The 14,661-nt window shown below is 36.2% G+C and overlaps 1 protein-coding gene and 1 pseudogene across 1 annotated transcript; both read left to right on the top strand.

Moving 5' to 3' along the window:
• Positions 1 to 2,401, top strand: part of LOC117422086 (kinesin-like protein KIF28) — a 32,016-nt pseudogene extending 29,615 nt beyond the window's left edge.
• Positions 2,402 to 3,391: 990 nt separating this feature from the next.
• Positions 3,392 to 13,725, top strand: LOC117422087 (transmembrane protein 179-like). The gene is made up of 4 exons (XM_058987484.1): positions 3,392 to 3,759; positions 5,711 to 5,848; positions 6,361 to 6,439; positions 9,313 to 13,725. Exons 1-4 carry the CDS (start codon positions 3,458 to 3,460, stop codon positions 9,490 to 9,492), a joined length of 699 nt encoding a protein of 232 aa, XP_058843467.1. The 5' UTR covers positions 3,392 to 3,457; the 3' UTR covers positions 9,493 to 13,725.
• Positions 13,726 to 14,661: the final 936 nt, after the last annotated feature.

Here is a 14,661-nt window from a genome sequence, read left to right as displayed (position 1 = left end):
CCTTAGTCCTGATGTTATGTGGTAAAGCAGAAGAAAAAAAATGCAATAACAATCTAGTGATGTATTTTTTAAGCACACATATCCTGGGGCCAGAAAAACCTTGACATGCAGTTGTCTACAGAAAATACGTTGACATGCAGCATCTGGAGTACAACATGCAGCCGTCTCTCTTAGCAGATATCCCTATAAGGCAGAGGAGTTTGTCAATGTTAAGCATTATATCACACAGGATATACACTACCCTTCTACGTGTTGGAAGGGACAGATGAATAAATGGTTTTTGGTGGAGAATTTGTTTTACTAAGACTTGCTTAATAAATATCGTGATATCCCTAATCAGAAAATAGTATTCAAGACTTTAATGAACATGTTGTCTCACAAGTACAATGGCAATTCAAATTTAAAATGACTGGGATATTGTTTTGGTCTCCCATTGTTTTCTATGGAGGTAACTTGCATTACAACCTTCTTTAGGGAAAAGGTTGAAGTAATGGTACTATTTTAATTGGTTTATTTTACTTTCTGTCCCCAGGATGAATATAACATTTGTTCCTTGCAGTATTTTGTTGATGAGAGAATCGAGCTGATTAAGGAGTTTGGGGGAGACCTTGAGGGATGTGTTGGGAAAATGAAAAGTGACGTGGAGAAGATAATCCAGAAAAAGAAAGAGATCCACCTCGCACTTTCAGCAAAATAGATTTTACATGCTAGATCGGGCAAGCAAATACTGTAGATCAGAGATCTACTGGAGAGCTACGGGGTCTGAATTTTGTTTCAACAGAGCTCTCAATTACTTAATTAAACCAATTATTGATTTACTTAGTTAAGATTAACATGTGTTCCAGATCTTTAGCCACTGATGATGTAAAGACACCTATAACGTGCCTCACAGCACACCCAGGGCGTGCGGTAAGAACTGTCTTACCAGGCACTCTGTCATGGGTTATTTCTTACTTGAATAATGCATGAATTCTGTAAAAAGTACCATAACATTGTTGGATGTAACAAGTATATTGATCTGTAGCAGAATTCGTATATATTTAGCATAACATACTTTTTTTAATGCGAAGTGATATTAACTGTAATATGTATATATAGAACTTGCTGGTGTGATATTAATATATCCGATTTGATTAATATATCAATGAATTTTTTTCTGTGCTTGAACTCATGGTAATGGTGGTAGGGATGATGATCATTATTATTATGATGATTATTGTTATTATTATCATTGATGAAGAAACACATGAGTTAGCTGAGTGCGTTATTGTATGAAGAAGACATTAGCCGAAATATTTGTCAACTGTACTTAACTTTCTTTCTAGTTTTTAACTGAGAAACAATTCCTATACAAGCTGTAAAATTGATGCTGGACTACAGCCATGTATTTCTAGTTTTTTTTTATTTCTTTTATCTTTGTTCTGCTTTAAACAAAATGGAATATAACCACACATGTCCAGATCTCATTCTTGAATAGATTGTATTGCTTGTGTGACACTGGCCAAAAAAGGTGACCTGCTATTGGGCTGTAACTTACTGAATAGTTGAGAATGCTTAAGCTCTCTAATTTTCTCAGCCAGTCGTGTATAAAAATACTATAGAGCAAGTACAGCCAACAGAGTTAAAAACAAGTGACTGACTATGAAGATATTTAAAATGACAGATTGGGTTACGGATTACTCTACAATAGCTTGAAGGAATAACTATATACCATAAATTACTTTTTTCATCCTTGTTAGTGATTCACATTTCATCATAAGACTTTCATGGCTGACTGAATTCATTGGGTTGACAAGGTAAGTAAATCTGACAGAGCCAGTCGTGTTTTTGTATCCAGCTTATTCGTATGAGCCGCTTTTCATAATAATATTAGAAATAATTCCATGCATCATTTTCCCTTAAAATGATTTCCCCCCCTAATATTAGTATACACTATTATGTAGTAGTTGCAATCAGAGCATGTTAAACAGTATATTAATTTATAAACCTGATCAAATAAGTGTAGCCCCTAAGATTACAATATCCAGTATCCAGCCCTCAAATACCTGCATTTAGGACTACATTTAACAGCATAGGGATTTCTAAATGGAAAGGGGATTCTATTCAGCAAAGAAAGCACACTAATAAGTGGTGGAATTAAAGTGTTATTGGTGCTAATAAAGGTTACATAGTAAAAATAAATTTTATAAACACACAGTTTTCCTACAGTTTTTTTTAAAACATGTTTGAAATGTGTCCTGCTTAGGTCTTTGTGTGTTTAGAAAAATGTTTTTATTAGTTTGATGCCACCAATAATTAAATACGTTTTGAGAACAGGAGCTGTTCCACACTAAATTGACACTAGTCTTATTGGTCTGGATAATTAAATAGTATTGATTTGAAGTTTCAAACTCTGAGCCACTCCATTTGTAAACCTATTTTCTATGAATAGGATACACATCTTATTAACATTTGTACCTAAGTTTCAATATTACCTCATCCTGCAAAATCCATCTCTAGTTTTGTTTTAATTAATATATTTCATTTTATTTGTATACATTTTTGTATATTTTATCTGCAGATTAGTTATTGGAAAGGACTAGGCTTGAAATATAATGAAGAGGCTGTGATATGATACTATATTTTAAACTTTCCTGAGTTTTCTGATTAAGTTGTTTAGATGTATATGGTTGATAAAGCATTTAGAAACGCAAAACATGCAATAACGTACTTGGTCATTTTTGTATATGAAAGTCAGATAGGAAAACAGTTGCTGTTGACTGGAAAAATGAAAACATAAATTAACCTGCATTAATCTACAAATAGAAAAAGCGTGGCGCTGTCCAAGGTGCTGAAATGGCACCACTGCTTGAAGTTTGTATGCAACATACGGCTGCAACATAAATATAATTCAAGTCAGGTTTTAATTGCATTATATATATATATATATATATATATATATATATATATATATATATATATATATATATATATATAGAGAGAGAGAGAGAGAGAGAGAGAGAGAGAGAGAGAGAGAGAGAGAGAGAGAGAGAGAGAGAGAGAGAGAGAGAGAGAGAATTATATTTACATTATGTATTTAATACTTGTAACGTCTTTGTGGAAGACTGCACACGTTTTTGGAAAGGTTAAGTGAGTATATCTGGTAATGTAATATTCAAACTCAATATATTTACTTATGCTGTGGTTATAAACAGTATTCAGATTTATAATAAAACATACAAAATAGTGCTTATAATATGAGCACGAAACAAAAGTCATATATAAAAAATAGACTATATTTAATGCACTTAACAGAATAAATAATACTGATTGAAATACATCCGTGATACAATTGCACATGCTAGTCATCACATAGCTCTACATTACCAGTTACTTTCTGTATGGTTTACTTTATGCGTCAGTGTGTCAGTGCACACTGCGCAACTGCCGTTTCTCTAGGCTGAAAAAGAGAATAAAAATGGCTCTCGATAATTTTCTCTTTGCCCAGTGTATACTTTATTTTTTGGCTTTTCTCTTTGGGTTTATCGCCGTAGTTCCGTTATCTGAAAACGGTGATGATTTCCAAGGGAAATGTCTGCTATTTACTCGGGGGATGTGGCAGAACGAGAACATCACAGTGGAGAAACAGAGGTTTATTGTAGAGGAATGGGGGCCAGAATCTGCTTGTCGTTTCAGCACTTTCGTTGGGATAGTGTCCCTCATTGTATCTGCAGTACAGGCGTGGAGAATACTATTCTACCTCTGCAAGGGTCACGATGAGTGAGTTTTTACTGGGTTTATATCACACTTTTGTTTTTTTCTATCAATGGTGTGTAATTAATGTAATTAGAGCAACAATTGTGTGTCGTTGCATACATTGTAAAAATCACTATAAAAAACGCATTTCCCAACAAAATATAATTTTTTTTTAAATAATAATTTTACTATTCCTGACGCAAATCAATGTCTAGATATATTTGTTAGATTTCCAAGATCGTATGTGAAATACTACGTGTATATTTAATACATTTAAAAATAAAAAAATAAAAAAATAAATAAATAAATAAATAACAGTGTTTTCCTTTCCACACTTAGATATTTTAAGTTGGGCATATAGGAGCACATTTTATTCATTTTTCGTGTCTAAGGGACAAAAACCAACATAATCACAGTTTATGTAACTGCTCCACCCAGAATCAACGCCCTGAGTGGGTTCTGATGAATATCTAACCAGCAAATTGGTAGACATTAAATATACATGCATACGTTTCAGAAACGATTAATGGATGTAATTTATAAAGACTTGATGAACAGGGAGACATTTTAGCTTTGGCTTTCGAAAGACAGATTTCATCCCAATTAATCATGCGTGTTGTACTGCAGAGAAATAAAAACACAACGAGGGCCTTGACAGATTTCACTATGAGTAGTCATTCATACATTTATAACAAAATGTGATGTTTGGGAATATAGTACAATTAAATAGATGAATCTGAAAAGTGCAATATGACCTATTGCTCAGATACATAGGTTTTGCTAAGGTACATTAACTTCTAATACTATGTTATTCCTTATTGTATCCATGGGTTTCAGGGTTCTCTATTCTCTGAATGGTTGTCCAAATAGAAAATGCAGGAGGGATGCATGTGGTGGGCAGCTATCTTTCATTAGCATCATCATCACAGTAGCTGCAAGTGTAGCTGAATTGAATCAGGTCTGTGGGAAAGGTCATGGTACTTCTGCTGTGCACTTCCATTATCTGTATAGATATAACCCTTTTAATGCAAAACTATATATTTAGGGATGTTTAATATACATCCTGTACCAGAATACATCTTAAATAATTTGAAATTGAATAAGGTTCTTGTCTTATCAACAATGTTTACTTAGTTTTGCTAAGATTTTAGTCTTGAGTCTTCAAGTCATGAATGCTGTTTAATTAACCTAAAAAAAGTAGGAGCATGTAGACTTACCTCACAGTGTTAAATTTGCAAGCAGGTTTCAGTGGGGAAGGAGTCAAACTATTTTTGATGAATACAAACAAACTGGTCTGTAAACTGAAATGAAATGAAGATGAATATTATTCCTTACAGTACATTAGTCAAATTATCCTTGGGTGTGTCAATTATACTGTTTCTGTAATTGTAGTAAAGGGCACAAAAGGCTCATTCACTTTTCGGATCAACCTAAAAATATTTTTTTAATCGGTACACCAAGCACCCCCCAAACGCATGTATGGAGGGTTCACATAATCTCACATTACACAAATCATTACATTAAATATAGATTAAATAAAGACATGCTCAGTAGGATCCACAATGTATGACATGATTTTGCTCTGCATGCAATCCAAAGGGTCTGTTTGTGGCTAGGGGTCGATAAGAAAAGTTTGGAAAAGACATATTTAAATTCAAGGCACTTGAATGAGAAATATAAAAACCTTAGTGGTTATAAAATTACATTCCTCCCACACAGCTTTGAAACACATGCAATTTCTAACCTACTTAGTAAGAAAGCCAAAGGAGATGTTCTGGTTCTCTGATTTGTGAAATAGGCATGTTGGTGATCATTGCTCTGACAGATCTGCTTGACAGTGCAGTTAATTATGTTGGTCCCTTGCTCTTCTGTGCAGTGTCAAGTCTTTTACATCTGCCCAGAGAAGAATAATTACTGATACAGCTGTTGTTGTGCTTTTCAATGAGTCTAACCTCTAATCTTTCTGTAATTACAGCTCCTTCTTTTATGCCTTCGTAAATCTGCTGGCAAGTTCCTTTGTGGTTTTTGTCATCTTTGTTGCCAGCACAATTGTCAGCGTGGGATTTAACATGTGGTGCGATGCCATCACTGAAAATGGAAGCATGCCAAACAGGTCTGTAGCTTTTCTTCCCTTTGCTGGTGTCAATCTCATTAAAAATTCAATGCAGCGACTATACTTTGATGTCCCATGACAAGTAATTTGTTGGACCCAATACATAGCTGAAATGCCCTACCTGCTGCTGTCAAAACAAATGGTTTTAGTTTTATTTAAAAAAAATGCCAATATACTTGCTTGACCTGGTTGAAAATATGTATTGATTTGTTATTGTGTAAGCTGAGATAATGTGGGCATGCAGATTGCAGCTATTCAGCCAAAATTAAATGGGGACCAGTGATAACATTACTAGTGCTAATAATGACATTAACAATACAATCTTGGTTCACTTGTTTAATGATAACCAAAACATGATTTAATCATACCATTTGTACCTTGGGTTTGTACCTTGGACATCTGTCTCTGAACACTTTGCACACACTCCAGGTTGTCCCTAGGTCACTCTTCCACAGAAGCGTCTATGGATGATAGTTGATAACTCGTTTATAATATTTCCCTCTTTGTTACAGCTGTGAGGAGCTGCAGGATACTGATTTGGAACTACATTTGGACAACTCCTCCTTTTATGACCAGTTTGCCATTGCACAGGTTGGTTGGCTGTACTAAACATTTGTATACACTGTCAGATAACAGGGTAGCATGAAAACTCTTGCTTTTTTATATTCAATGCACAAACTGTCTTGTGTTACTGCTTAAATGCATTCCACTCCAATTCCAGTACCAGCTAGAAAATCAATTACTGATTTAGTGCGAAAATTTACAAAATGGTACTCCTAGTCCCAGTCTCCTTATAATGAAAAATGGGTTGAAAAACAATACCTTAGCAAATTAGTAAAATCTTAGTATCTAACTTGTCCTAAAATTTGAACTCCTTACCAGCTCGCTGTAAAGAGCTTTCTGATATATTTGCCAATAATGAAAACTTACTGCTAAACCTATTAAGCACAATATCACCATTTCATATACATATGTCTTGTCTGTGTTCAGAGTACTGATCAGCCACTTCATAACCATGTTGTATTGAACTAGTTTTGCATTTTTCATACTGTGTTTGGAGATCAATAGCTTCAATTCACTTGTAGTAGGCCTACATGCACAAGTACAGTATTACTTTTTGATTATAGTACCCTATTAGTTTGTCATTTAAGTTACCTTTTCGGTGTCTTTATATTCAGTGTGGACAATTACATCAGGACTGTACCTGTAGTGTTCTTTGTTTAGTCTGTTGGTTGCTGTTTGGTTTGACTTGAGAGGGTCTACTGAATTCTGTCAAGGTATCCTCAAACACTTTTGAACGTATATCAGACAGCAAATCAAAGTGTGAGATTTTTATCAGCTATGATCCAATGATTATTCAGTAGTTCAGGACAAACCTCACAACACAGACATTTGAGTTTAAAGAAAAATGTTATTGATGATTAAGTGATGTACAGACGTGCTCAAATTTGTTGGTACCCTTACAGCTCATTGAAATAATGCTTCATTCCTTCTGGAAAGTGATGAAATTAAAAGCTATTTTATCATGTATACTTGCATGCCTTTGGTATGTCATAGAATAAAGCAAAGAAGCTGTGAAAAGAGATGAATTATTGCTTATTCTACAAAGATATTCTAAAATGGCCTGGACACATTTGTTGGTACCCCTTAGAAAAGATAATAAATAATTAGATTATAGTGATATTTCAAACTAATTCGTTTCTTTAATTAGTATCACACATGTCTCCAATCTTGTAATCAGTCATTCAGCCTATTTAAAGTAGTCACTGTGCTGTTTGGTATCATTGTGTGCACCACACTGAACATGGACCAGAGAAAGCAAAGGAGAGAGTTGTCTGAAGAGATCAGAAAGAAAATAATAGACAAGCATGGTAAAGATAAAGGCTACAAGACCATCTCCAAGCAGCTTGATGTTCCTGTGACAACAGTTGCAAATATTATTAAGAAGTTTAAGGTCCATGGAACTGTAGCCAACCTCCCTGGGCGCGGCCGCAAGAGGAAAATTGACCCCAGATTGAACAGAAGGATAGTGCGAATGGTCGTAAAAGAACCAAGGGTAACTGCCAAAGAGATACAAGCTGAACTCCAAGGTGAAGGTACGTCAGTTTCTGATCGCACCATCCGTCGCTTTTTGAGCGAAAGTGGGCTCCATGGAAGAAGACTCCACTTTTGAAAGAAAAACATAAAAAAGCCAGACTGGAATTTGCTAAAATGCATATTGACAAGCCACAATCCTTCTGGGAGAATGTCCTTTGGACAGATGAGTCAAAACTGGAGCTTTTTGGCAAGTCACATCAGCTCTATGTTCACAGATGAAAAAATGAAGCTTTCAAAGAAAAGAACACCATACCTACAGTGAAACATGGAGGAGGCTCGGTTATGTTTTGGGGCTGCTTTGGGCCTTGAATCTGTGCAGGGCACAATGAAATCTCAAGACTATCAAGGCATTCTGGAGCGAAACGTACTGCCCAGTGTCAGAAAGCTCTGTCTCAGTCGCAGGTCATGGGTTCTCCAACAGGATAATGACCCAAAACACACAGCTAAAAGCACCCAAGAATGGATAAGAACAAAACATTGGACTATTCTGAAGTGGCCTTCTATGAGTCCTGATCTGAATCCTATCAAACATCTATGGAAAGAGTTGAAACTTGCAGTCTGGAGAAGGCACCCATCAAACCTGAGACAGCTGGAGCAGTTTGCTCAGGAAGAGTGGGCCAAACTACCTGTTAACAGGTGCAGAAGTCTCATTGAGAGCTAAAGAAAACGTTTGATTGCAGTGATTGCCTCTAAAGGTTGTGCAACAAAATATTAGGTTAGCGGCCCCATCATTTTTGTCCATGCCATTTTCATTTGTTTTCTTATTTACAATATTATGTTGAATAAAAAATCAAAAGCAAAGTCTGATTTCTATTAAATATGGAATAAACAATGGTGGATGCCAATTACTTTTGTCAGTTTCAAGTTATTTCAGAGAAAATTGTGCATTCTTCGTTTTTTGTGGAGGGGTACCAACAAATTTGAGCACGTCTGTATGAAAGAAACAATTTGGCATCAAACCTGCTTGGTTTGAGGGTCCACCCATGGCTGTCTGGACAAGGCAGGTGACCCCCATAATAGATTGTACCTAGAAAAGCTACTGGGGTGGAGATGGGGAGGCAGATGGATACAAAATTAATCTAAGAGAGGAGGGTAGTTACATGGGTATTTATATGTTTTTGATAGGTTACATTGAGATGATGAAATGTGTAGTGGCCGTCCCACCTCCTGAACTTTAGTTAACTTCATATCATTAAGTTTATTGTGACCTGTTAGTTTATGTGGCTGTACAGTATGTCTGATGCCGTCTGTAACACATTGGTCCCTGATTCTGAAATCATACATTTAAAAGCTTATCATCTTCATTTTTTCTGAGTTCCAAGTTCACTCACTGCATCACTTATTATGTTTTTTAACCTTTTTTTCAGTTTGGACTGTGGGCTGCCTGGCTGACGTGGCTGGGAATCACTATCCTTTCTTTCCTAAAAGTCTACCACAATTACCGACAGGAAGACCTGCTGGACAGCCTGATCCATGAGAAGGAGCTTCTGCTGGGGAGGTCTTCCAGACGGGGATCAGATCTGGATGACAAGAGTGGCATGATCTAATGTCCACCTCTTTGGAGTTCCATGTTATTTACATACTTCCTTGAATTGCCTGTGGTTCTCCCTGCCATAGTTACTTAGATATTTGAGCACAATTAGGTCTATTCCAGGCTGGTTTTGGGTGTAATCTGATCCTTGTGGGGTATATCTATAACATTATAATACCACTGAACCTCAGCAGAACCTTTAGCTGGCCACATAATTGCCAACAATGGCAAGAGATTGGGAGAACGTTGGTAATGATAAGGTACCATGGTACCACACTGATTACCATTGTCTACTCATTCAAACCATTTGGATGTATGTCAGTATGGATACTATGTTACCATTACCCCTTAGTACAAAACCATTGCATTGCCATTGTAGATAATTTTGTAATACTGCCTTATTTGAGCATGTCTCTTCAGTGAGAGCAGCTTTCAGTAAGATGGAACTGCTCCATCACACCTTTGTTGCTCCGAGACAAATGTCGCTGAAAGTACCATGCTAAGAACTCAGTTTTCACACGGGAATGGATGGAAGTCATTCTTCACTAAACAAATTATTTAAAAAAAATGTTTTAATGCCTGCGCATGGTTTCACAGACGCTGATTAACACTAATCTTGGACTACCCAATTTAACCTTTACTCACTTATCCCTTGACTGACTCGGTCATTGAAGATTCATTTTTTGAGTCACAATTGTCATTTCCCTCAACTTCAGGTGGTCTTCAGTAGCTTGGAGAAGCTCTCACTGCGATTTCCCCATATAGGTGCTCTGGCCACATGGGAAAACCACTTCAGCTTCCGCCTCTTTACTGCTGCTAGTAGATGCCTGTGGGATCTAATTATTGCAGTTACTTCTTTAATAGAGCTGTTTGTTTTATGTGCGGAATATGCTATCAGTAGGATGCTTCTGATACATCTGAAGTCAAAGGCTTCAATTCTTAATTCTCTTCTTGCTGTTAGAGTCCAGTTTTCCCATCCGTGCAGGGCTGTTGAGAACACAATCGTTCTAAGAAGTTTTATCTTGGATGTACTTGAGATGTTCTTGTCTTTCCAGATTCTGTCAAGTTTTGCAAGTGCTGCTATTATGAGGGCAAATCTACTTTAGATTTCTGTTTCAGATTTCCCATCTTTTGTGGTGGTGGCTGTGAGGTATTTGAATGAGTCCATGTGTAAACTTCTTGTTCAACATCAAAATTTTCCATTCCATAGGCAGTTGCAGCATTGTCTAGCCTTGTTGATAGATCTGCTAACTGTGGTCTTATTACTCCTATCCAGTCGATATTGTCTGCAAAGCTACAGATCTTCCTACCTCCAACTGATACTGTCCCTTCAAAGTTTGAGGGCTTCTGACATAAAATAATCAAGGAAAAGGTTGAACAGGCATGGCAACAGGAGACATCCATGTCTTACCTCCTGTTTTGCAGAACCAGTTACTCAGCGTGTCACCAGCAAGATATGCACTCTCTGCATTGTTGTAGTTGGCTCCAATGGTTGTTATTATTCTTTTGCTAATGTTAAGCTTCTTCATCACCATCGATAGTGCGTTTTGCCATACACGATCACATGGTTTATTGAAGTCTATAAAGTTGTGATGTAGTTCCTGTTGGTGTTATATGTGTTTTTCATTCAGTATTCTCAAGCTGAAGATTGCTTCTTCTAGTCCTGAAAGCTGCTTTTTCTTGTAAGTAATGCTTCTAAATGAGGCTTAGTAGAACTTTGCTTGGGTGACTGATTAGCTGACAGGGCGGTGGCTTTTGTACTGGTGAAGGTTCCCTTTCTTGGACATTGGAATCACAGTAGATCGTGCCTATAGGTTAGCCACCTCCCTGACTTCCAGGTAGTGTTTCATATTTTGTGAAGTATCAATGGTGACATCTCCCCCATTTTTCAGCAGTTCTGCAGGTATGCTGTCTATTCCTGCTGATTCACCAATTTTCGTGCTGCTTCTTCAACTTTTTCTCTGAGTATGGACAAATCCTTAGGTAAGTTCATAATCATTGCTAATCTGGGTCTGTGAAACCAGACCTTAATATAAAAAAGTGGTACAGTTTAAAAGGTGTACATAAATGATAGCCAGGGTATGAGAGTGCATTACATACTCTGTATATCAAAACAATTTGAAACAGTTGACCATTGAACTTAATGCCAGCGAAGGCAATGGAAATGGAAGTTTGTAAACAACAAAACTCTATAAAAAGGCATCGTAGTTGGCTGGACCTTACGCGCAATACATGCCATCCTTTCTGTGTTACAGTCTTTTGTTGTCAAACATTTTGCATGCTGTGTGCTTTAATGGAAGCAATGTTATATATACAAATTTGAGAGTGGAGTGTGTTCATGCCTACTTCCATTAGCATTGCACGCACTCATTGTTAATTAGTTTTGTCTCATGTATTGCATAGATTTGAGCAGATTAGTAACCTAATGCTTTGATAGATTATTGTTCTGGATTTCAGCCTGCTTCGCTAATGCTATCACCTTAAACCTGTATTTTCCAACTAGGTGATGTCCTATAACATTCTTAAAAACATGTAGATAAGGAAGAGATAGAGATGGTTGTGTACAATTGTGTGCGGCTTACTTAAAGCAGTGTTATAGGAGGCTGTGTAGTCCAGTGGTTAAAGAAAAGGGCTTATAACCAGAAGGTCCCCAGTTCAAATCCCACCTCAGCCACTGACTCATTGTGTGACCCTGAGCAAGTCACTTAACCTCCTTGTGCTCCGTCTTTCGGGTGAGATGTAGTTGTAAGTGACTCTGCAGCTGATGCACAGTTCACACACCCTAGTCTCTGTAAGTCGCCTTGGATAAAGGCGTCTGCTAAATAAACAAATAATAATAATAAAGTGTTACTAACTTGTAATATATAAATATTTTAACAGTCTCTTCTAATTGCTTTAATATTAGTGTATTCAGCCAAATGATTAGGATTGTTTCACAAAAAAGGAAACTCATCTTGAATCTGGCTTTCCTAGCGTGTTGATGTCCAAGTGGCTTTCAAAGCACATTCGTCAGATGCTTCCACTTCCTTCTTGTGCATACTAACAATGGAGACATGCCAACAATCCTTGAATTATTACGTTTCATTTATTTTGTGGTATTTTTTTTTATTAGACATCGTACATCTAACCCAACTTTCCATAAGCCTCAATGCTCTTCCCTTGACTCGAGGCACCAGGTCTTTAGCCTATTATTATTAATTTCTTAGCAGACGCCCTTATCCAGGGTGACTTACAATTGTATTGCATTATTTTTTATATATAATTACCCATTTATACAGTTTTTACTGGAGCAATCTAGGTAAAGTACATTGCTCAAGGGTACAGCAGCAGTGTCCTCCACCTAGGATTGAACCCACAACCCTGTGGTCAAGAACCACTACTCCACACTGCTGCAGGCTACATTCCAAAAAGAATCCTTTAAAGGATTCACACTTCTCTACTAGACCATTATGTACTGCATGAATGATGTTTTCCTGAGATTCCTTGAATCACTTCAGAGCTCAATTTACTGTTCACTCAGGAGTTATACAGACTCTTCAGACACCATTAGCCTTTCTCTAACCCTATCTTTTAAAATAAGAATAAAAAAAAAAATGTAAAGGCACTTCTATTAAAAGTGACAATTGTGTAGATTGTAATAAGATGCACAAGTATGCACTTTAAAAGACCAATAGACCTTGTTAAACTTGCTGCGGATTTTATGTTTTTAGTGTAGGTACTGAAGTGTTCTTTCAATGTGTACAGTACTTTTATCCATGGGAACAGCTTTTGCATTGTATTGCTTAAACCTATATAAAAGCAAGGCTTCCAGATATTGTGCTGTTAACAGTATTAATTGCAACTCAGTATGGAAAGATAATTTGTAATGGATTATTAAAAGTGTTTTGTGTCTTCTTATTGCTCTCTAATTAAAAGCATAGATATGAATTGGCATAATATGTCAGTGTTCTGGTTCAGACCTTACTGTCTCCCCAGGTCTACCACACACATACTATTATGGGGGCTGTACTGGGAAGCAGTCTGTTATTTCAAGGCTCATCAGTAAAAATGTTTTGCTTGTTTATTATTAACATGGGACCAAATATTCGAATGTCTTGCGTGTGTCGCAAGGGGAGTTAAATAAAATGTTGTTCCTGTTATTAAGCAGTAGTATAATAGGAAGCAGTGGTATTTAAAAATAACAGAAGCCAGTTTTCACTTCATGAAGTAGGCTACAATATTTGTTTTCATTAAAAACTTGTTGACGCTTGTTGTCTTCTACTCATTTAATCAAAGTAGTGTAGGAATTTGCTTGTATCATTCAAGACGTTTTTCAAATCAAGTAAGCTTATTTCATTTATTTCATGTATAAAAAACTACAATAGAGTCACAGTCGTTCTTTCGCAACCAGTGTCATCTTTATGGCACGTAAATGGTAAAGTAATTAAATGTCCCTGGCAGTGGACTGTCTCTGTTTAGCGCATGCAAGAACTTGCAGAATGGATAAAATTGTGTTGAGAATTGTAAGAAAACACATTTGAGAGCAAAACATTTAATGACATTTTTAACTTGCATAGCTGAAGAGGTGCTGGGGCTATGCCTTGTCAAGTTTTATACCTTGATGGTTATATACCTCGAGAGAGTTGCGGTTGATTTCCTGTGTTAATTCATGTTAATTTATTAATTTCCGCAGTGCTGTGATAATTGCAGTTTCTCCACAACTATTTTAGATTTCACTCACTTGCAATTTTACGCAAAACATTCGCAACGCAAGCAGAGTTGCGAGAAAGATGCGAAAATTTGCAAGACCTTTGACTGTGTGCCCCATGAACTTTCTACATTAGAAAACATGGGAATCTAAATTAACCAGCTACATCGTTACTGCCATTTTTTAATTATTGAATGACATTTACCTTAAGGGTACCTCAGAGTTAGAAAGGTGTATTTACCTAACCTAACAGTAATTATAAATTATAAAAAAAGTTTGTTAAAACAATTAATCACTTTTGACAGATGAACATTTATGAGCAAGAGATATAACCTGGATACAAAAAAGTGGTTTAAAAACAGATAACTGATAAATTAACAGATACATTGAGGATATATATATCTTCAATGTGTATATATATATATATATATATATATATATATATATATATATATATATATATATATATATATATATATCAAATATAAGTAGTAAGAA

Source organism: Acipenser ruthenus, chromosome 15 (genome assembly GCF_902713425.1).
Source record: "Acipenser ruthenus chromosome 15, fAciRut3.2 maternal haplotype, whole genome shotgun sequence".
Classification (NCBI taxonomy): domain Eukaryota; kingdom Metazoa; phylum Chordata; class Actinopteri; order Acipenseriformes; family Acipenseridae; genus Acipenser; species Acipenser ruthenus.
The sequence above is the reverse complement of the archived record's forward strand: the minus strand, read 5'-3'. Positions and strand labels throughout refer to the sequence as shown.